A 22744-nucleotide genomic window follows, 5' to 3' on the forward strand; every position below is an offset into this window, starting at 1 on the left:
TAGGCACAGGAGATGCTGGGCTGACAATCATAGGTAAAATTCTGCTTTCATTATTTTTTTTACACACAAATGAGTAAATGTGTGTCTGTGTAGACAGATCATAAAATATAGCCAATTAAATAATGAAGATAATTGTGGACTGTGGTAAGTGCCATGTTTAAAAGAGGAGATTTTGAGCTCCACTCCCAATAGTCTTTTTAATCCAACTCAGCCTCACTTTCTGCTCAATCTCTAAATAAATACTGAACAAATATTTTTTAAATGTGGTTCAGAAGAGTCTCTAATTACCAGCCTTCACTGGGTTTCCACAAAGGCCTGTGCAATAATTGACGGAATGAAAAGGGGAACTCAGATTAAGTCTATAACTCATGTTCTTTCCGTCTTGGTTCCAATGAGACTGGGATCCCCTTTACTAGTGTGGACCGGGTACACTCACCTGATGACTCCCAACTTTGTTTTCACGTGAAAGATAGATTTGATAATTCTTACCACCAAGGGATGCCATGATATTCTATATCTCATGGGGAGGCCATGGATTTTCACTGTCAAGCCATCCTTGTAAAGAGGCCACACCTAGAACCCCAGGGTTACTTGAAGGGTCATATCACTAACTATACTGCATTGCTTATTTTACTGAAGAAGCAGTATAGTTATACTCTTGTGAAATATAATCTATATTCACTGTGAATCTAACATCACTAGTAAAGCCACGGATAAGATCATTGAACATTTTTCAAGCTGGAGATTACAAGTCTTTTCAAGAATAAAAACCTTCTTTCTAATAGAATACAACATCAAAATTAAGGTGTCATTGACCTGTTTCTCAGACTGGGAAGATCTTCAGGTAGGCAACTCTAAGCACAGAGTTTAAACCACATATTCTTTTGTTAGCTGAAGGGCTCCAGAAAATAGAAGCCAAATTTTCCCCACTTAACTCTATCCCTAGACCAGGTTGGAAGTAAGTACTTTGTATCCTAGCCTAACAAGATGGCATTTACAGTGTGCTCATACAGCAGGTGATTTAATTGGTCTTTTCTCATTTAGAAATGTTCACATTTATCTACTTGTCTTGTTATCCATCTGTTCAAGAGGAAATTATACATGATGACAGACTACAAATTACTTTGCCTTAATAATAAATAACCAGAGGGAGAAGTGAAATTTTAACCTTAATTTAAGAGAAACACAAGAAACTTCTGGAACAAAAATACTGCATAAGCTTAAGGCCTCACATTAATACATACCAAAGACCTTGTTTTACTGTCTTAATAAAACACCATAGAAACAGCATTTATTAGTTAGAGTAGAGAAAAAAAGAATTGGTCATTTACCATGTGAATGTGTAACTTTGACTGGCCTTAGCTGATTGATGGACATTATCTATATCATTTCAGACACACATATTCATTGCATATATATTTGATATAGCATAGTTTTTTAAAAGATTGAACTATGATTCTATTTGAGGAGAAAGGTAGCACTGTGGTTAAGAGAAGTCTAGATTTGGCATCAAACCCATGTAGGTCAAGACTGTGTGGCTCCATCATTTACTGCATATGTAACTACTTATATAACTGGCTCCATCAGTTACTGAGTAAATAACCTATGAGCCTAAGTCTCTGTAAAATGTGAGTATAATAATTCTTTGTTGCAGGAGTTTGATGATGGTTAAATCAATTAATACTCAGAGATCCAAAAGGTATTTGAAACAAAGATTCATTAAATGATGGCTATTATTATTACTAATGAAGTCTTGGTTCAGTAATATCCATGTTTAAGTTTTTAATCCCCCATCCATACAGTGGGACTAATGACACTTAACCTCGCCAGGTTCCAGAGGAAGTAAAATGAGTTGATGCTGATAAAGCTCTTAGTATACATAATCTATTATCAATTTACAGGGTGGGGCAAAAGTAGGTTTACAGTTGTTCATATAGCAAGTAATACAATAATCAATAAATAATAATACAAGAATAAAGTCTGTGTTTTGCATACTCATAACTCTAAACCTACTTTCACCCCACCCTGTATGTTAGCTGTTATTATTATTATTATTATTATTAACTTGTGTTCTTTACAAGAGTAAATAAATTTTAGCTGAGAGACTAAGTACAAGGAAATGACCCTTCTTTTTAATCATGCTCTTTTAGCCACACTATGTTAAGATTTCTGTTTTTAGTGAATGCCAGTTTTACTCAACAGCCTCCAGTAAGAGGGAATGGCTAAGATAAATGGACACGAGAGGGAAGATTTTCTTTTTCATTTTTATGTTGAGACAGGGAAGGGTCCTATGGAGACTTAATGTCAATTGGTTGATTTGGTTCCCTCTCTTTTAAGCTCTTTCTTTTGTTTTTGCTCTTGTGCCCTTGCCAGTGATAGGTATCATGTGGAAGGAACATTGTTTTCTGGATTCCTCTGTTTTTTTGTCCTGTGTCTTGGTCTTTCCTACAATCACTCTGGTTTTAATGAAATCTATTTCCCTGCAATTCATGTTCTATACCTGTAGGATTCAGCAAAGGAAACTGATAGATGTAACTTCTTTATTTCCAAATAAAATGGTTGTGAAGCCACTTGCAATATTCCAAACTGAACTTTGGAATCTTTGGGGTCCAAAGCATATTAAATACATAATATATATGGATTACATAGGGGGAAGGGATACTTTCTGAAACATTTTAATTTGTTCTCTCTTTTTTTTATGTTTATGTATATTTACACTCTATATGCAACTTAGGAAACTCATTTGCCAGGGGTTTTGCATTAGGAATCGGGAGAGAGTGGGCTGTGGTGCTAATTAGAAGAGCAAAAATATAAAACGAATGAAGTAAGGTGGGAAGGAGGAAAGGAGGGAAAGAAGCAGGGAAGGAAGGATGGGAGGAAGGAAGGAAGGAAGGAAGGAAGGAAGGAAGGAAGGAAGGAAGGAAGGAAGGAAGGAAGGAAGGAAGGAAGGAAGGAAGGAAGGAAGAGACCTGTATCCTGGGCTTGGGAGTCTACACCAGAGGATCTCAAGTGTGATTCCAAGGAAAAGCTTACCCTAGATACCTAGAGACAAGGTTCTTTTCTAGCTGATGAGTAACTATAACAGTTAACAAGCTGGAAGTCCACTGCTTTCAATAAAACATGACGAGGCTGAGGCAGACCTCAGGTAGTCGTTACCAGAGAACATAGATAACAGCCATGAAATGATATGAAATCAGTGGGAGCCAGGTGAATGATCAGATGTCCTGAGAGAGGCAGATCTGCTTTACCTTTCTGCACACGGTCCAGTGCGTCTGGTTACAGAACATGGGGAGGGGAGAGTGTGCTTTAAAACCACACACTTTTAGAAATTTTGTGGAACTCTGCATCACCCTACAAAGTGAAATAAATCCAAATATTCAGACTTCAAACTACTCGATTTCTTTTGAAATATATACTTAGACATTGACTTCCTTTTAGGTTTATATAAAAACCGTCTCTGAGTTAAGAGAGTAAGTAAGATGGTACCTAAAGAACAGACTGAGTTCCAGAAATAGAGGTATGACTCTCACATGAGCTTGGCCTCATCTTAGTAAGTAGAGGCTGCAATTTGCTCCACGTGAACCTTTGTCCTTCTGTAATGTTTCAAAGACAGCGGGACCAAGGAAACCGTTGGTCATCAGAGGTGTTTAGCTGAATGAGACAAGGCAAAGGGGTTAATGCAGCAGTTGGCTGAAGCTGTTTCTTGTTCTCCTTGAGCAACTGAAAATGAGAATTGGGAAGACTGGAAAAACTAGCAACTTAATGCTGAAATTTAAGTGAAAATCAAAGGAGCTTTGGCTTTTGAAAATCTATGAGATCTTAGCCTGAGACTTCAAATTCCTGTTTTATTCTTCCTTTGACATTCTCTGATTTAAGGGAATGCTTTTATTTTTTTCCTCATTCAAAAAGCATTGAAGAGATCACCTCACTTTTTACCATTTGGGGAAGTTGTAAGTTCATAAAACATTTTTGCCTGTCCTCTCCCAATTTATTCCCCGGAGTTGAAGTGATTTCTTCAAGATCAAACCTGCCATGTACCCACCATTGCTTAACACCTGTCAATGATTTCTCATCACATTTAAAATAAAACCCTCACTTTTTTCCTTGCCTTAGGAGGCCCTACACAATGTGGTTTGGCTTCTTATTTGTTGCTCCTGTCACAGGTCTTAGGTTTGTTCTTCAGTTGTCATGAGTTCTTGCCTTCCTCGTCATATTTGCTTTCATTTTTTCCTCTGCCTGAGCTGCCCTTCCCCATCTGGGAGCATTTCTACCTCTTCATCCAACATCAGATCTCTGCTCAAATGTTACCTTCTCTGATTTACCTTGCTGACCAATCTATCAAAAGCAACCCCTCTCAATACCTTATCCTCCTCTTTGTAGAACCCATCTGGCTGTAAGTATATATGTGTGTGTGTGTGTGTGTGTGTGTGTGTGTGTGTATAAAAAACATATTATATATATAAAATGTTATAGTAATAAAATTATGTCATATTACATATATAATATATGATGCATATATGATCCATTCATATGTACTATTCATCATCGTGTACACATAAAATGCATAATATACAGCATACATTTAATATATATTATATATCATACACATATACTATATGATGTATATTGGACTGATATATAGTATATGTTATGAGAAATATATTTATATTTCAATATGTAAATTCTTGTATATTTGTTTTTTTAGTTTTCTTTTTAAAATTTAATTTAATTTTAATTGTTGTTCATGTATAGTTTTCTGCCTTTTACTTCCATCCAAGCCCACCCTCCAGCCCTACCCACCTCCCTCCCATTTCCATCCCCCTAGATTTTGTCCATGTGTCCTTTATACTTGTTCCCATAAACCCTTCCACTTTTCTCCTAAAATTCCCACTCCTTTCCCCTCTGGTCACCATCAGCCTGTTCTCTATTTCAGTGTCTTTGGTTATATTTTGCTTGTTTGTTTGTTTTGTTGTTTAGGTTCCTGTTAAAGGTGAGATCATATGGTATTAGTCTCTCACCACCTGGCTTATTTTGCTTAGCATAATGATTTCCAGTTCCATCCATGCTGTCACAAAGGGTAGGAGCTCCTTCCTTCTTTCTGCTGCATAGAATTCCTTTGTGTAAATGTACCATACTTTTTTGATCCATTCATTGACCGATGGGCACCTAGGTTGCTTCCAACACTTGGCTATTGTAAATTGTGCTGCTGTGAACATTGGGGTGCATAGGTTCTTTTGGATTGGTGTTTTAGGATTCTTAGGATATAATCCTAGCAGTGGAGTTGCTGGGTCAAAAGGCAGATCCATTTTTAGTTTTACACCTCACTAAAATGTAAGTTGTATTATGACAGTAACCCTGTGTGTGACATTGTGCTTCAAATCTAAAATAATCCCTGACAGAGTATACTTAGTAAAAATGTGTGAAGTGAGTGAATGAACTTCAGCTTCTACACTGTACCCATAAAATGCCAGTAATGTGGGAAACAGCACAGGATGACCTGTAGGATAACCATTTATAAGGAATGTGATCAACTTTTTGAGAAGGGTGTTGTTTGCCTGTGAAAAAGGAGGAAGAAAATGCAGCAAATATGTATAATTATGTATAGTGATAGCTAACTACTGGCCAGGCAGTCATGACCACTTTATATATATTTATTTACTTAACTTACATATATTTGTTAACTGTATTAACTCAAGGAATAAAATGGCCTCTTCAGATGGCAATCTTTGTTGCCAATCAAAAAGTGGTTTTTCCTTGGATGCACTCTAAGTTGTAGGTCATAATCCTGTTATACAACTACAGCTAAGTACTTCCATCATGATTAACATTTTCTCTTCCTAGATGGAAAAGAATGCCAGAGACTGTAACATGAAAGGAGCAAATGTGTTACAAGGAACAGATTTATTTTGGAAGGCATCAGGCATGGCTTTTGTTTTGTCCTTTCAACTATTTAGTTTTTATTTTTTTCTTAAAAAAACACAATACCATGCTAGCTTTAGGTGTACACCCCAGTGACCACATGTTATATAACTTACTAAGTGATCATCCTGACAAACCCCGCACCCACCCAACACCACAGGCAGCCAGTAGGACACTATGGAGCATACTCCCCATGCTGCATTCCACATCCCCATGACCATCCACAGCAACCCACTTCTCAATCCCTTCACCTCTTTCACCCATCCTGTTAACCCCCACACACCCGCATCTGACAACCACCAAAATGTTCCCTGCTTTCACGAGTCAGTTTCTGTTCTGCCCATTCACTTATTTTGACTTTCAGATTTAGTTGTTGATAGATATGTATTTATTGTCATTTAATTGTTCCTAATTTTTTTTATCTTTTTTTCTTCTTCCTCTTCTTCAAAACAAAGCTTTAACATTTCTTGTAATACTGGTTTGGTGGTGATAAACTCCTTTAGCTTTTTCTTGTCTGGGAAGCTCTTTATTTGTCCTTCAATTCTAAATGATAGCTTTACTGGGTAGAGTAATCTTGGTTGCAGATCTTTACTTTTCAACACCTTGAATATTTCTTGCTAGTCCCTTCTGGCTTGCTATGTTTCTGTTAAACGATCAGGTGACAGTCTTAAGGGAGCTCCCTTGTAGATAACTAAATGTCTTTCTCTTGTGGCTTTTAAGATTCTCTCTTTGTCTTTAAGCTTTTTCACTTTAATTATGGTGTTTCTTGGTGTGGGCCTCTTGGGGTCATATTGTTTGGGATTCTCTGCATTTCCCGGACTTGTATGTCTATATTCTTTTCACCAAGTTATGGGAGTTTTTTGTCATTATTTTTCAAATAGATTTTCAATATCTTGCTCTCTCTCTCCTTCTGGTGCCCCATGAAGCAAATGTTGGTACACTTGAAGTTGTCCCAGAGGCTTCTTACACTGTCTTCATTTTTTTTTTTTATTCTATTTGTTGCTCTGATTAGGTGTATTTTGCTTTCCTGTGTTCCAAATTGCTGTTTTGATTCTCAGCTTCATCTACTCTACTCTTGATCCCCCATAATTTTTTCTTTGTTTCAGTTAGTATATACTTTATTTCTGACTGCTCATTTTTTATTATTTTCATGTCCTTTATTACACTGTTGAAGTTCTCTCTAAGTACATGTAATTTTCTTTTAAGTTCATTCAGCATCCTCTTTTTTTTAAGATTTTATTTATTTATTTATTTTTAGAGAGGGAACGGAGGGAGGAAGAGAGAGAGAAACATCAATGTGCGGTTGCTGGGGGTCATGGCCTGGAACCCAGGCATGTACCCTAACTGGGAATCGAACCTGTGACACTTTGGTTCACAGCCCATGCTCAATCGACTGAGCTACGCCAGCCAGGGCCATTCAGCATCCTTATAACCAGCATTTTGAACTGTGCATCTAGTAGATTATTTGTCTCCATTTTGTTTCTTTTTCTGGAGTTTTGTTCTGTCTCCCTGTCAGGATAGCATGGCCTAATGAAGTAGGTATCCTGTAGGGTCCAGTGGCACAGCCTCACCTATCACCCAAGCTGGCTACTCAAAGTACATCCACAGTGTAGGATGTGTACACCCTTCTCTTGTAGTTGAGCCTTGATTGTTGTTAGCACATTAGTGGTAGGGATTTACCCAGGCAGATCACCTGTGAGGACTGGCTATGGCCACTGAGCATTGACCTCCAACCACTGTGCATGATCAGCCATGCCAGGGCCTACACCACAGAGCAGGACTTACCTCAGCAGGGCTCTGGTGCCCACTAAGTCTGCCCCTTGAGTGTTTCACTTATGGAGGTGATTGGGTGGTGTTTTGATATGATCTGAAGCTGTGCACTGGGTACACTGGCTCTGAGACCTCTGAGGAGGTACAGGCTAAGGTCAGCTGCACCTGTGTTCTGCTCAGGACCACTGGGCACAAGCTACAAAGTGATGTGCTGATGGCTTCTACTTGTGCTGGGATTGGAGGTAATCATGTGGGGCCAATCTGCAAATCAAGGCCAGCTGCTGCTAGTGTCAGGTCTTGGGCCACTTAATGAGAGGTATGAGGAATGCTAAAGCCAGATTTTTCTTGTTTGAGAAATTTTAAGAAATTGTGACGCATGAGCCAAGACAAGCCATTAGTATGGGAAAGCCACTAGAAACAGCTTGGGGGGCCCACATGTTGGGTGGGGTGGGGCCTCAGGGAATCACCAGGGCAAGGTGAACAGTACGAGCCAGGTTAATGGAGACCAAGATATCTACCTGCCAGCTCTTTGGGGTGGGGTCTCAGAAAAGGAATAATGGCATCTGCCAGCGATTTTATCTGGCAGAAAGTTATTGTACCCCCAGCTCTTGCCCTGATGTCAGATAATGATGTTCCTCCCTGTATGTCCCTGGTTCCTTTTAAGCTTTTGCTTCAGTGCTGGAACTCAGAAGGAGTGAGCCTGAGTAAGCCCATGTGGGCTGTTTAAGTAGAACTGCCTGGGACACTAGAAATCCTGTCTCTCTCAGCCACAATCCTTGCTCATTTTTACAGCCAGAAGTTATGGGGATTTTTCTTACTGGCACTGAAACTCTGGGCTGGGAACCTTGGTATTGGGCTGTGTCCCCTCTCTCCTCAGGGGGGAACCTCTGCAACCAAGAAATTCCTCCTGATTTTTGCCCACCACACACAGCTCACTCTGCATCTTCAGCCCTCCTACCAGTATTGATGTGGCTTCTTCTATAAATCTCTAGTTGTAGGACTTTCATTCAGCTAAATTTCAGGTGGATCTGAATGATAGTTTTCTGTAGGTTCGTTGTAATTTTGTTGTGGTTATGGAAGAATTCAAGTACCATATCTACCTATGCTGTTATCATGACTGGAAGTCCTCAACTCCTTAATTTTCTTTTTAACAGGTCAGTTTGGCTCATCAGTGGCTTCATACTTCCTCTTCATGAGATGGATGTATGGAGTAAACATGGTTCTCTTCGTCCTGACGTTTAGCCTCATTATGTTGCCAGAGGTAAGACTCTGACTTGCAGTCTATAAAACATGCTGCAACAAGTTTCTTATGTGATCACGCTCTTAGAAAAGCTCTTTTTTTCTTTAAGAATATAATTTCTAACTGGTTACAGCCACCCTTAGAGTTGTAGTATTTGTGGCAAAATTAAACTTCAAAATGGTTCCCATGGGCCAAAAGTCCTAATCCTTGCTCCCAAAGGTTTGTGAACCTCCAGAAATCATGCAAAAAAAAAAATGTAAATGTCACGTGTCTGTTTATGTGCACATTATTATGTGGAAAGGTTTGTGGCTCCTGTTGGATTCCCAAGGTGGTCCCTGTTCCCAAATGTCTGTTGCCCAAGGGCAAGGTTTTGACATCATGTGGGTTGTAATTGTTTTGCCAAGTTTGCTTTGAAAGAAATGCGTCTTAATGCAACTCAAAGCATCCAGCTTTCCTCTAGTAAAAAAACACAAAGTGAGCAATTTCTTTCCAGATATAAAGTAAGATAACGCAGACACACACACATACATTGGAGTGTCTGATGTGGAGAGAATCAGCTAAAGCTGAGAAGCAAGAGTGAGGTTGGGACCCTCACCCATGTGAAGTTAAATGTTTCAGAGCTCTTTGGATGCTTACCCCATAAAAATTGAGTTAGGCTTTATTTAACCTGAAAAGGGTCTCTTTAGGTACTGGTATTTCAAAGCCAGTCTGATCTGTGCAACACTGAAAACAGCCAAAGTGGGTGTTGTAAGTTTGTATGTCCGTGGTCTTAAAGCAGGGCCCACCTCTGTATCCAGCCTCCTATCAGCATAATGACACTGATAGTGCCTTACATTCATAATGACTTTTTTGCTTGTTATAAGTGTGAAACACTTTCATTTCTTTGACTTAATGGGCCTCACAACCAATTTATGAGGTAGACTCTAAAAGAGATTTTGTTCCTCCATTTAAAAAAAATGTGAAAATGGAATCCATGATGCTTATTGGATTTAGCTAGTATCCCAGAGTTTTATTTTGGATTTTGTGCCCCAGTCCACTAGTTTTATAAATTGTGAGATAATAAATTCTGGGGATTCTACAGCTCTCTGGCTGGTAGAAGACAGTGGACACAGATCAGAAGTCCTATATAGTTCATCTCCAAAGCAAAAACTTTCAGGCGGTATGGCAAAATGTGTGTATCTTATCTATTTCAAATTAACCCCAGCTTTATTTTTGCTCAGCTCTCTAAGAAAACTTGAAACTTCAACACTGGCTACTATGACACTCCTTAGTGTCAGACTGCCTCCATGTGGAGGAAATAAAAGGTTGTAGCTAATTCATTCCAACTAGATGCAATTGCAGAATTCCTAATAGCATGTAGTGGAAGGAGCTAATATGTGTTCGATTGGATTAGATGCTGAGGAGCATCCTGTTTTCTGGGCAGTAATTGCCAACTCCAGCAAAAGAACAGAAGAGGATGGGCACCCTTTGTGTTAACTTTATAGAACCCCAGAGGCCAGGGCTGGTCATGTCCTGCTAACAAGGCTCCATTTTTCAGGTCCCTCCACCCAGCAGCCCCACTCAGTGTCCCTGGGGTGAATATGCCTTTCTGCCCACAGTTCCCCTGTCCCTGGGCAAATCCTAATGTTTCTGGTCCTCTGTGGCCCCCAGCTGTGGGGTGAGACAGAGCAGGTGGGATTCAGCCTCTGCTCCGTTCAGTCCCAGGAAGGCAGAGGGGCTGCAGGGCTGCCATTAAAGCAGAGCAGCTTGTGTGGAAGGAGGGACTAGGGGCTGATTCCTAGCCCTTGCCCAGTCAGGCTTTGCACCCAGATTTCCATCCATATTCATCCTCTACCCCCAGACCCAGGGAAGGGACGTTTTCATCTCATTAAAGAAGCAGCATCTGCTTGGCAAGCCATGTGTGTACCCTGGGGATAGAGGGGTGCTTCTCCCAGTTCTCACCAAGGATCTTTATAGGATACTATTCTTGCCTTCTTACTGGCTGGCTCTGCACCTAGTAACTTCTTTCCTAAGCTGACAGCACAAGAACAGGCAGTAAATGTGAATCTGTGCTGAGGCAGGTATCATGATCAGGGTACAGTCAGTCTCCTTGTCATCACCCACAAATTCTGTGAGTGATTCTTTTGAGAGCTCTCTTCCTTGACATGAAGGAGAGATTCTTCTCCCACCCCAACCCTGTATGAAGATGTGAGTAGTATGACTTCCTAGAACACTGGAGTCCCCCAAAGGCCGCTCTGTCCTTTCCAGACCTTTCCTAAATGAGACCAGTTTGAAGGCGTTGGTGGGTAGCCTTCTGGGCAATGTGGTCGGCCCAGCTGCTGGTGGCCCACTGAACTAAAAATGCAGGGTCCTTAGCACTCCTTTTGTTCCTAATTCTGAATTTAATAGTAGATTCCCAGAAAATGGGACCCCACATGGAGATGCACAGTTCTCATGAAAAGGCTTCAAAAGTACTTTTAAATAAAGCAATTTATGATCACATGTGTGGTTCAGACTGTTTCCAATTGTTAACTGCTTTCTTTGCCTTTTCCCTATAGTACCTCTGGGGTTTGCCATATGGCAGTTTACCTAGAAAAACAGTTCCTAGAGCTGAAGAGGACTCTGCAGCGAATTTTGGTACATTGTATGACTTCAACGTAAGTATCTCTACACAGCTGTGTTGGTAGGAGGGTGGATTTTTCCTTATTCTCAAACCCTGTGGCCTTCTTTGCTAGGGCTGAGTGAAGGTCTTAAGAGAGATGTTTTTGCCCCTGTTAAAAAAAATGAAAGAAAAAAAGTGAATGAGGTTTGGTAATACAATAATATGATTAATGGAGATTACTGAATGAAGGTGAGCTCAGAGTTCAAAGACTTCAAGCAAATGTTCTTATCTCTGGCTTTGGAAAAGAACAAAGAAAGAGTTTGCAAAAGTGCTTTTTGGAAATCTCATTGGATTCTTAGGAAATTAAAGCTTTTACATTACATATTAACCTCTTCACTTCCTAAACAAGCCTATTTAGTATTACTGAATAATCAATATCAAATAAAGCTAAATATTAAATACCAAGCAACACTATATTCTAACTTCTAAATAACACTAAAATGAGGATCACTGTGCTGTAGTACCAAAAAGAAGAGTATTACTCTTGGAACTCCCCTGGGTGAGTTTTATTGTTGTGATAGAAACTTATCCCTGCCCATTGAAAAATCATTTTGGAGTGTGATTCAGGTCTGTGACACATGATCTTTTAAAAACAGTGTCAAGATTGGAGATGTTTGAAAGCATAGTGGATGAAAAAGTAGCCAAGTAGAGATCAGGGAATGGATGATTCAAGGAGTTTTTGACAAGTAGCAAACGAAAATAAAATTTTATGTAGAATGGAGAATGAGGAAAGGAGAGAAAAACAAGAAGCAGTCTTCATGTTTGTAATGTTAATGTCTATTTCATATGTCTTGGATTCTATTCTCAACACCCCTAAATTGTGAGCTTCCTAAAGAGGGGCACACCTGCTTTATCTCCTTAGATACCCTCGTATGCTCAGTCAACAAAGACTCAATGAGTCCTGTTGACTGTGAATCTGAGTAAGGGGGAGGGTTTGTAGAGTCTTCAGATAGGACCCATAGAAATTCATTTATGTGGGCAGTACTAGAAAATGTAAACTTTAAAAAAGTTCCCAGTCTTTGAATAAAACAAGGCAAAATATAGAGTAAGCATAGGGGCAGGCCCTACTCTGTGGCATTTGGAATCTGAAATCACCCATCACTTGGAATTTTTGTTTCAATTCAATGTTTATTTATAAAATATAAATATGCATTGGTTTTACAAAGATGAATGTGACATGGTTCTTGACCTCAAGGTATTCATGAGATCAGAAGAAAGATACAGTACGTCATGTACTAAGTTAGCAAAATGAAGAAAAAGATACTGGGGAGCCCCAAGGAGGTGGTTGATATTTTTCTTGGGAATATCTTGTTGTTGTTTTTTTTATAGTAGATGGCCTCTTAGTTAGCTTTTCATTCTTAACATTCATTTCCCTTTTTTATTACTTCTTACTTCTCCTGTCTCTCTCTCTACCTGCCCTCCCTTACTTAAATTAAAAAAAAATAGTATATAAATATATAACTACTCCCCCTGAAATAATTTTGATTTCTCAATTTTCTTCCTCTGAGTAGCAAGATAATAAACTCAAGTCTGGTTAATAAGAGTAATAATAGTATTCTTCTGAATACCAGAAGAATAGTATTCTGACATTTTCTGATGCTTGGCATATCAGAGAAAGGAAGAACTAAAAATGTGAACAAAAGGCTTTTGATTTTTAAACACATTTCTGGAGTTTAAGCACAATATACATTTGTCAAACAACTGAAATTAAAAGTTTGGGGTCTTGGCTGGTGTAGTTCAGTGAATTGAGCTCTGGCCTGTGAACCAGAAGGTTGCCAGTTCAGTTCCCAGTCAAGGTACATGCCTAGGTTATAGGCCAGGTCCCCAGGTACATGAGAGACAACCACACATTGATGTTTCTCTCCCTCTCTTTCTCCCTCTCTTCCCCTTTGTCTAAAATAAATAAATAAAATCTTTTTTAAATTAAATAAATAAAAAATAGTTTAAAAAAAGTTTTGCAGAAAATGTCCATTTGAGATTTGAAAGATATTAATCAGTCAAAAAAGATGAGGAGGAAGGGCTCCTATGATATTAATATTCCTTTACAATTCTAAGTCTGCCTGAAAAGGATTTTAAGGCAATGAAGGAATGTCAAAAGGTCAAGAAAAAATAAAAGTGATATTATTCACTTATAGGCTTTCTTAATTTTTCTGCATACTGTAACCACTCAATTGTTTGCCATGTATCACAAAATAAGAGATTTTTAGAGACAGAAGTGTCCTTAGAGATCTTTTATCCCATGTCCCACATTATAAAGTTAGAGTCGCAGAAGTGAAAATTTGGGATTTTATGGTTAATGAGTGGCTCCTAATCTAGTGCTCTGTATCCTGTTCCTATTAGTAATTTTTCTGCATTAATTTCCAATTGCCTTCTCACCAAATGTTCCTGGCATATAGACTGACTTCATGTAATGCTCTATCTTCCTCCCAAAGGAAGAAGGAGTTGAAACAGTTGGGCCCCATTTTTACCTTTTATACTAAACCTGCAATTTCCAAATTAGCTTCCCAAATAGAATGACAGGTTTGATATTTACTATTGCCTGAGTTCTTTACTTGATCATCTGAACAATTACCTCATAAAGGAACCTGCTCTGTTATTATAAGATGATCTAAGTGGACAGCCCAGGATTCCATCTGTCATGACACCATGGAGGAAAACATTGACCAAATGTCCTTGAGATCCTGAAAACCCAGAATGCTGCACTTGCAGAGACAGGGGAAACGACATGTTTCAGGCCCAGGACAGAGATGACTGGTGCCTGAACAGTCTAATTAGTCCACAGATTCATTTGTTGCATCTAAGATTAATGTGCCATCTTAGCTAACAATGCATATAAACACAGGAGAAGGGAGTCGGAAAAGACAATAGATATCCCTTGTGGTAGAGGAAGTTATAAAATGAGAAGGGACAGAAATACCTTTAGGATGAAGGATGGAGGTACAGAAGGTTGTTTGTCTGTTGATCTTCATTTTGGAAACCTGAAACTTCCTCCTGAAATCCCCTCCTCCATGGAGTATCTCCTTGGAGGTTCAGTGTTCTGTCACTGATAAGCATGTATCACAACTCATCCAAATTTCTTTTAATTAATAGTAGTCAATTACCATTTGATATATGCTAGGTCAGTCAGTCTTATGGCTTTTCAAAGTCACCATTTACAATGCACCATATTTTTAATCCTTTTATTGAGTACATAGTGATGGATCTTACTGATAAGGGAGAAATATATTTTATTAAAATAGTAAGAAATAGGGAGATTATCTAACATGTATGCTCTGAATCAAATTAGCAGAAGTGGTATCACGTGAACCTGTAGAATTAGAAGAGGGAGTTTAAGTCAGTAAGAAGAAGATGCATGTGTTGGCAAGATACTTGAAAATGCAAGGATGATGTAAAAATGACAAAGAGGAAAAGACTGTATAGTTTTGATATTCTTGTCAGGGAAAGAGAAGAAAGAACTGAGGTTGAATTTGGAAGGAACTTGAGCTGATATCATACAGTGAGATCATATGGGTAAAGATTCGAATTGTGAATAAAGAAAAATGCATTTAGCTTTCCAGCTTGAGGGCATCTTGTGCATTGATTGTGGATAAATGGTCCCTCAGTGTTTCCTCCCCTGCCCTCTGTGTCTTCATAGATGTGGGAGGTGGGGGAAGGTCTTTTGGGCAGGAGGGGGAAATTAACACCTTTTGCACCTTTTGTGTGTTAATCAACCCATATACTACATTTTCTAACAACTCTTCAAGATAAAGATCAACAATCATTGTGCACTTGAGGGAATTGGGTCTCAGAGAAGTTAGTTTGCCAAAGACAGTACTTATAGTTAGAGCAGATACTGAAATTCAAGCCAAAATTTGACTGACTTTAATGCCAAATTGTTTTACTCTAACACGTCATTCAAAGCCTGTTTCCCTGCCCTGCCTACTTTTGCCTTGTCTCTTCGTTGAGGTCTGTACTCAAGGGAGACTGTCACAGACATTCTGAATGTTAACAAATAGCAGTTTATTTCTTTATTTTACCAGCATCAACAGTTTTTCTTTTTTTAAAGTAATGATCTTCCAAAAATGAGAGCATCTCCTCTCAGACATATCTGTTATCTTAAGTTCCTTCATGTCTTATTGTCTTGACCACATTTAGAAGAGAGATTTGTATGATTCATATATGGAGTAACACATCTTTCAGGAATATTTCATCAGTTCAAATGCAAGGGGTCCTTTGGAAATAGATACCAGAACAATATTAGTTGCAGGAGAATTGGCGGGGAGGGCTGACTGTAAGTGAGGAGGGGGAAATGATCAGAATAAGTGGGGAGAGTCTTCAGATGATGCAGAAGCATGGAACCCAGACTTGGACAGGACTTTACTATGTTCATTTGACACTTGGCTCTGGCTGTGGATTCTCTGACACAGATTTGGGGGTGGGAAGGAGCTCCCACATGGAAAGCCATGCATGCTGACATGGAAACAGAATAGAACCGTGGCTGGGCTAGGATTCCTTGCTATTTTAGTCACTTTCAGATCTCTGCTGTTGGAGTTTTGAGAAAAGAAGAAAAATGTGTTAAGTGTGGTGGGTCAGCTGAGTGGAAGGAGAGGACTGTTCCTCTGATAAGCCTTTGAACTTGTGTTTAAAGCCACTACCCAAAATGGATTGGGTAAAGCTTTTTAAAATTGCACTCTTCAATAGTGTCTCTTTCACTGACACACTTAACTGCATATGTAAGCAACAGATAAACTGAAGAAGCATTTGTAAAATAATCAGGATTCACAAAAAGAGGGACCCTTGCCACTTTGGATATGATATTACACTTATGAAGTGCCAGCCACTGAACATATGTTGAATGGTACATACACCAGATGAGCTAGCTGCCCCAGTAGCTATTGTGCTAACCTAACAAGTTCACCAGATGCTTGTTATGTTTTTCCTTTCATATTGTTTTGGAGGTATCTTTTAATCCTAATACTGTCATTGTGAATTAGATAAAGATGTCAGATTGTAATGTTTATAAGTGTGGAAATGAGGCACTCTGAAATCTTTGCAAGTAGGGTACCTGGGTCTTTTCCAAGAGGACCTGGCACAACCAGGGACTGATCCAGGGGTATAGGTCAAAAGTCCCTGCTGAGTTGGTAGTGTTTCCTTGTCTTTGTTTTACTGGAAAGATAAAGAGCCAGCGTGACACAAGGCCTGGGAGGCAAAGAAAACACAGGAGAAGCAATATAGCACAGTGGTTAAGTATAGAGGATTTGAATTGGACAGATCAAGTTCAAGCTCAGACTCAGTCATTCACTAGCTATGTGAACTTGCACAAGTTACTTCACACCTCTAAGGCTCAGTTTCTTCATCTGAATTGGGCAGGGAGGTGTGTATGTGGGATGGGCGGTAAATACCATCCCCCCACCCCACCGCATCCAACCAGCTTGTGCACTAACCAGAAATAAGGCAAAGGTGGAGGTCAACATGTCACCTGTATTACTGTTAAAGCAGATATTAAATAATGTGGTGTGTTTTTATGGGCAAATGGACCTCCCAGCAAGACATTTCTGTCCAGCAGCCCTAGCCTAGAACAGGCCTTGCCCTGCAGGGTGGAGCGCAGCACATGTTCTCTCAGGAAGGGCAGAGTGGTGGCCCATGTCGTGCCCATTTGTTCACCCACTGCTCTGTTCTCAGATGGTCTCTCCTCCCTGGGGCTAGCAGGAGGCAGTGGAGAGAGGCTGGGAGTGGTAAGTTTATGGGTCTTCTGCATGTTAAAAAAAGCATCAAAAGTTGAGGAAAACTGTTTCCCCTGACAGTAGCAACTTCATTGGGTTCTTGTAAGGATTCTGTGAGATGAAGTCAGGTTTTCTGCAAATGCTAAGTGCTCAGCAAAACTTATTGACTGGTATTATTACTGCAACCCTTATCACCAGGTGTCAGGATGGGAACAAGGAAAGGAGGTAAGGGTCAGTTACAGAGAATAGTAGAGGAGCATGTAAAATGAATGCCTTATAGTTACAAAAAAATAAGTAGATCAGAATCTTTCTAAAATAGACAAGGGGCCAAGTCCCTGTACTTTCCAGGTTCTGTTAGTTATTGTTCCCAGGGGACAAGAGGGCCAGTTTGAAGGTTCTTGGACAGCATAAAAGGAGATTGGATTTAAAATAGCTGAGAAGCAGAGGCCTTATCTAGATAAATGTGAAAGAAGATGTCATGCAACCAAGTGCAGGGAAATCCTCCCAATGATTATTCCCCTGGGAAGATTTCTGGGTCTTGGTCTCTTGGCCAGTTTGGGTCTATTTGGTTTCCTATCTTGGCATAAGATTAGGCCAATTGCTTCTCCTATTTGATGTTTCTACTAGTTATTTAGCCCCAAATTGTCTTTTAGGGTTGGATTTATTTTTTTTTCTTGAGCTGAAAAATGAAGATACAGGTAGATAAGGTACAAGGAACCACTTTGGCCTTTATCTATAACCTTCCTATCCCATCCTGACCCTACTTAAGCCCCTGAGCTCTTCTGAGATTTTTCTGGAGATTTTCCCCACCTGCTAATTCTTACAGAGAATTAGCCGCTGTGGTGGTGGTGGGGACAAATCTGCTGCAAATCTGGAAAGCAATAGTTTTTCTAGATCTCTATTGGCCTCTGATTTCAGCTAGGCACAACCTTTGTTTAAGGCAATTTTCTAAATTACCTCTCTCAATTCTTCCTTTGGAAATTAGCATCCAGGGCACTTCTTCCTCCTTCTCTTCCACCCTTCCCCCTCCCACTTCCTGTCCTCCCTTCTTCAACAGTAGGCTTCAAAGTCCCTGGCTTCGTATAAATGATGTTAAAACCAAGCAGTCTGATTTTCTAAGATTCAAGGGTGACTCACAACCTGAAGAGGAAGCCCCGAATTAGCAAGTTATTGTCTCCTCACTTTACAAAGCATAGTAACTTTAAGTTATTGCAGAGAGATGAAATCAGAGAAGAGCTCTGGAAGTAGATATATAGCAACACAGAAACAAGGCTTCCATGCTGAGAGTGAAAAACACAGTGGCCAAGAGAAGGTGAGAAAGATGAAAATACTATGAAGGAAGCAGCATCAGAATATGCCAATGTTCTGTGTATGTTCCATGCAGGCGGCTTTGGGAAGTGGTGATTCTAACCCTGGTGGGTGACTTTTAGGAAAAAGCAAGTAATCACATAAATAAACATGCTTGTTTGGAGAGAATGTTGTAATGGTCTTGATGAACAGAAGGCTATGCAAAGTGCTTCCAGTGTCATCTCACCTGTTCCTTATCTGAACTAAGAGCGTCTGTGTTTTAAGAGAACCAATCTAAGTGTGGCTGTGGCCGGAAGGGGAAACCTGCCATAACAACCTGGGGAAGCATGTTTCAGATCCTCCCTCCATATTAAGCAAGTTCTTAAAATTGTAAATCTAATGACACTATGAAGTGTGTTTTTTTAATGGAAGTCATGAGGTAACATTGGTTAGTAAAATTATATTGGTTTCAGATATACAATGCTATAACATAGCACCTGTATATTTTATTGTGTGTTCACCACCCCAAATCAAGTCTCCTTCCATTACCATTTATCCCCACCTTTACCTTCCTCTACCTCTCCCACCTCTTTTCCCTTCTGGTTACCACCAGGCTGTTATCTGTATCTCTGAGTTTTTTCATTTCTTTGCTTTTCTTTCTTTCTTTCTTTCTTTCTTTCTTTCTTTCTTTCTTTCTTTCTTTCTTTCTTTCTTCTTTTATTTTTTTTGCTTAATTCCTTCATCTTTTCACCTAACCCCCCCAACTCCTCCCCTTTGACAGCTGTCAGTCTCTTCTCTATCCCCGAGTCTGTTTCTATTCTTTTTTGATGTTTCAGTCAATGGGCATTCCATGGTAATGGCTCCACAGCTGAGCGAACCTATATTTGATGAAAAATTGTGTCTATTTAGAAGTTCCTGAATTTTGAGTAAACCAAGAGATTGCCAATCAATGTGGCAGCTGAAACATTCACTCTGTGAAGCAAAACAATAGGGCCCCTGTCAGAGCCATCTCCCAAGTTTGAAAATTAATGTCATTCCTCTTACAACTTGATCTTTTTTTTTTTTTGAGTTGCTCTATACAACATCTGCTAAGTGGCTTTGTTGTTGGATTTTAGGGCTTGGCGCAATATTCCGTCCTTTTTTATGGCTATTACGACAATAAACGCACAATTGGATGGATGAATTTCAGGTTGCCGCTCTCCTATTTTCTGGTGGGGATCATGTGCATTGGATACAGCTTTGTGGTTGTCCTTAAAGCGTAAGTTTCATTGGTCTCTTGCAAAGCAAGCAATGATTTCCGGAATCGAACGGGAGAATGTATATAATTTTTTTGTTTTACATTTAGAGGATGCGGAGTCTGTGAGATAAAATGTCATTTTAATAGAGACACTAATGTTAGACTGCTACATCCTCCAAACAAAAGGGTTGAACACAAGCACAGGCCTTTGGCTCATCTCACTGGGCTGCACTGATGGCTGCGTGCCCATCCTGGGTTTAAGTATATTTTTAAAATGTGCCTCTTTGTACTTCAAAGTGTGAATCAATGTTGCAAACAAAACAGGAAACAGCTGCTGACCCCTCATTTTGTGTACAGAGAAGTTTGTGACTTGCAGAATCAGTTCAACAGGCAGAATCTGTTGTTCTCTGTTCATTTGTGTGTGTGTGCATGTGTTTTAAAGCCAGAATAATCACTCATCCAAAAAATTTCAGCTGTGTAAGGCAGCAAAAACAAATGGCCCCATATGAGATCGTCATGATCAAATGTATGATCATGGTTTGTCTTGGGAAGGATTTATTAGAGCATGAGGAAGAACTTTATTGGTGAACTGATGGAACAGCAGTTCATTTTTGTCCCTGTCTGAAATACACAGGGTGGGGCAAAAGTAGGTGTACAGCTATTCATATGGAAAATAACACAATAATTGATAAATAACAATACAAGAATAAACTCTGTTTCACATACACATGACTGTAAACCTACTTTTCCCCCCATCTTGTGTTTGTAGTATTCTGCTTAAAGACCCTGCAGAAGCCCAGCTCAGCCATTTGAGGCTGTGAATGGCCTACCCTTTAGCCAATTCTCTGAACTATCTGAGGAGGAGTTGAGACACCTCAGTTAATGTCCCAACTCTTTTATTTGACTCTGCACAGCCTGAATGGGCCATTTGCTTCATTTCAGGGAATGATCCCTGCCTGAGGATCCAAGTCACACTGAGCGGGAGCTCTGCACCCGTCTGTGACATGCTTTGTGTCTTGTCCCTGTCATACTTAACTGATTCCACCAAAGAACACTGTCATATTTAGTTTTCAAGCCCTTTCAGGTCATGAAAAAAGCCTTAATAGATACCCCACATCAAAATACTAATGTACTATCCAAGTGTAATGAGAGATCCTAAATGTTAGGTACCTAGCTACTTGATAAGTCCTACCACATTCCCAAATAAAGCCATTTCTAGTCTTTAACCATTTTGATTTGGCAAGCCTAAAGTCAAGGTTGCCAGTTACAGTACCGAGGCCTCCTGAGTATTGTGTTTGTGTTGGCCCTTCAGTCTCCTTAGTCACTGGGGAGGATGTTTTTTTATGTCCAGTGACTCAACTTCTTTCAGTAACTCTGCAGACACTGTGTATGCTGGTGGGCTTCCCGGCTGTTCTTCATGGATTCAAATCCCAGGTCTCACATGTGCTAAAAGGCCTCTGACAAATTGCACAAATATTCTGCTCTCTAGCATCCCATTTTAAGAGAGTTGTAATAACACCTTGGTCTTAGGATGACACTGAGGACTAAATGAGTTAATACCTGAAAGCACTGAGAACATGCCTGGCTCATGGTAAGTAATGGATAAATGTTAACGATTTTGTTAGGGTTATAATCCATAGGATCATTAGAGAATCAACAAAGCCAACATGGTAGGAGTTGAGGTCACTTGAGAACCCCAGTGGGAGGGCAGAACCACATGTGGTTTTGCAGTTGTACATGAATGGATTTGTGTATTCATTAAAACAGTTTTCTGACAGGTGAATTTAAGGGTTATAGAGCAGCATTGTGCAAAGAAATACAAGATGAACCATATATCTCACTTAAAATTTTCTAGTAGCTATGTTAAACAAACACACAGGTAAAATTAAGTTTTCTAGTAGTATATTTTATTTAACTCGGTATACAAATGATTATCTTAACATAATGAAAATAAAATTGAAAATTTTATTGTAAAATTTGTTATTGAAAATTTTTTGGTACTAAGTCTTTGAAGTGCTGTATGTATTTTATGTGCTCACATTTCAAGGGCTCAGGGGCCACACATTGCTGTGGTGACCATATTGGAAAATGCTGGCCTACAGGAAATGGCACCTTCTTCTGACTAGCTTAAAGATGCCGTTTAGGATACTTGCAGGGCACCACATCCCCATTTTCCCTCAAAGTCATTTATTTGTGTTATGCCAATTAAACAAACCAACCTGCCTTTGTTCCTTCCCTCTTTCATGGACCTTTGGTTGTTACCTGGTTGGCCAGTGGTTAAAACTCATTGATTGACATGTATAGCAAAACAGTTTCAAAGCAATTCATGACTCCCACCCACTCCGAGCCACGAGAGCAAGGCTCGGTAGAAAAAGAGTTGATGAGCTATAAATGACTGTACAGAATCATTTGTCACCGGCTGCTCTTCCTCCCTGCCCTGATAGACTATCTTCTTGGAGTGAACATGAGTGGCTTTATGGGTTACACTACTCAACACGTAGAAAGGAATCTGGGTTTTAAATCAATTAGGTGCTGATGGCTTTTGGCATCTTGCCCATACTGTTTGTCTCGACAACCTCATCTACAAAATGGTGGCAAATATCTACTTTTAATTACCTAATATGGAAATTGGAAGGTAATATGAGATAGAAACTGAAGAAAGTACTTTGAGGTTTAAAGGCAGAGTGACTAACTTTGTTGACTGGGGGCTCTCCCTGGTTTTAGAACTGAAAGTCCAGTGTCCTGGAAACCCACTTGGTCCCTGGCAAACCAAGATGGTTGGTCACCACAGTTTTAGGCCCTTTGTTTTTATTTTCCTCCCTCTCTTCCTTCCCTCCTTTCTTCCTTCCTTCCTTCGAGGGCAGTGTGCATTACTAACAACATCAGAAGCTTATAGACCTTCATACTCAGAAGTTGCATATGTATTAAAAGCAAATACACATAAATAA

At 39.6% G+C, this 22744-nt stretch overlaps 1 protein-coding gene across 1 annotated transcript in view; it reads left to right on the forward strand.

Annotated features, from left to right (window-relative positions):
• The window catches only part of TMC1 (transmembrane channel like 1), a 139109-nt gene that overhangs the window by 73152 nt on the left and 43213 nt on the right, over positions 1-22744 (forward strand). Inside the window, exons 7-9 of the mRNA XM_045840729.1 lie at positions 8844-8950; positions 11467-11565; positions 19675-19817. Of these exons, the coding sequence (XP_045696685.1) occupies positions 8844-8950; positions 11467-11565; positions 19675-19817 (349 nt within the window). The remainder of the gene's footprint in view (positions 1-8843; positions 8951-11466; positions 11566-19674; positions 19818-22744) is intronic.

This window comes from Phyllostomus hastatus, unplaced genomic scaffold (assembly GCF_019186645.2).
Source record: "Phyllostomus hastatus isolate PE091 unplaced genomic scaffold, TTU_PhHast_1.1 phas_contig_34, whole genome shotgun sequence".
Taxonomy (NCBI): domain Eukaryota; kingdom Metazoa; phylum Chordata; class Mammalia; order Chiroptera; family Phyllostomidae; genus Phyllostomus; species Phyllostomus hastatus.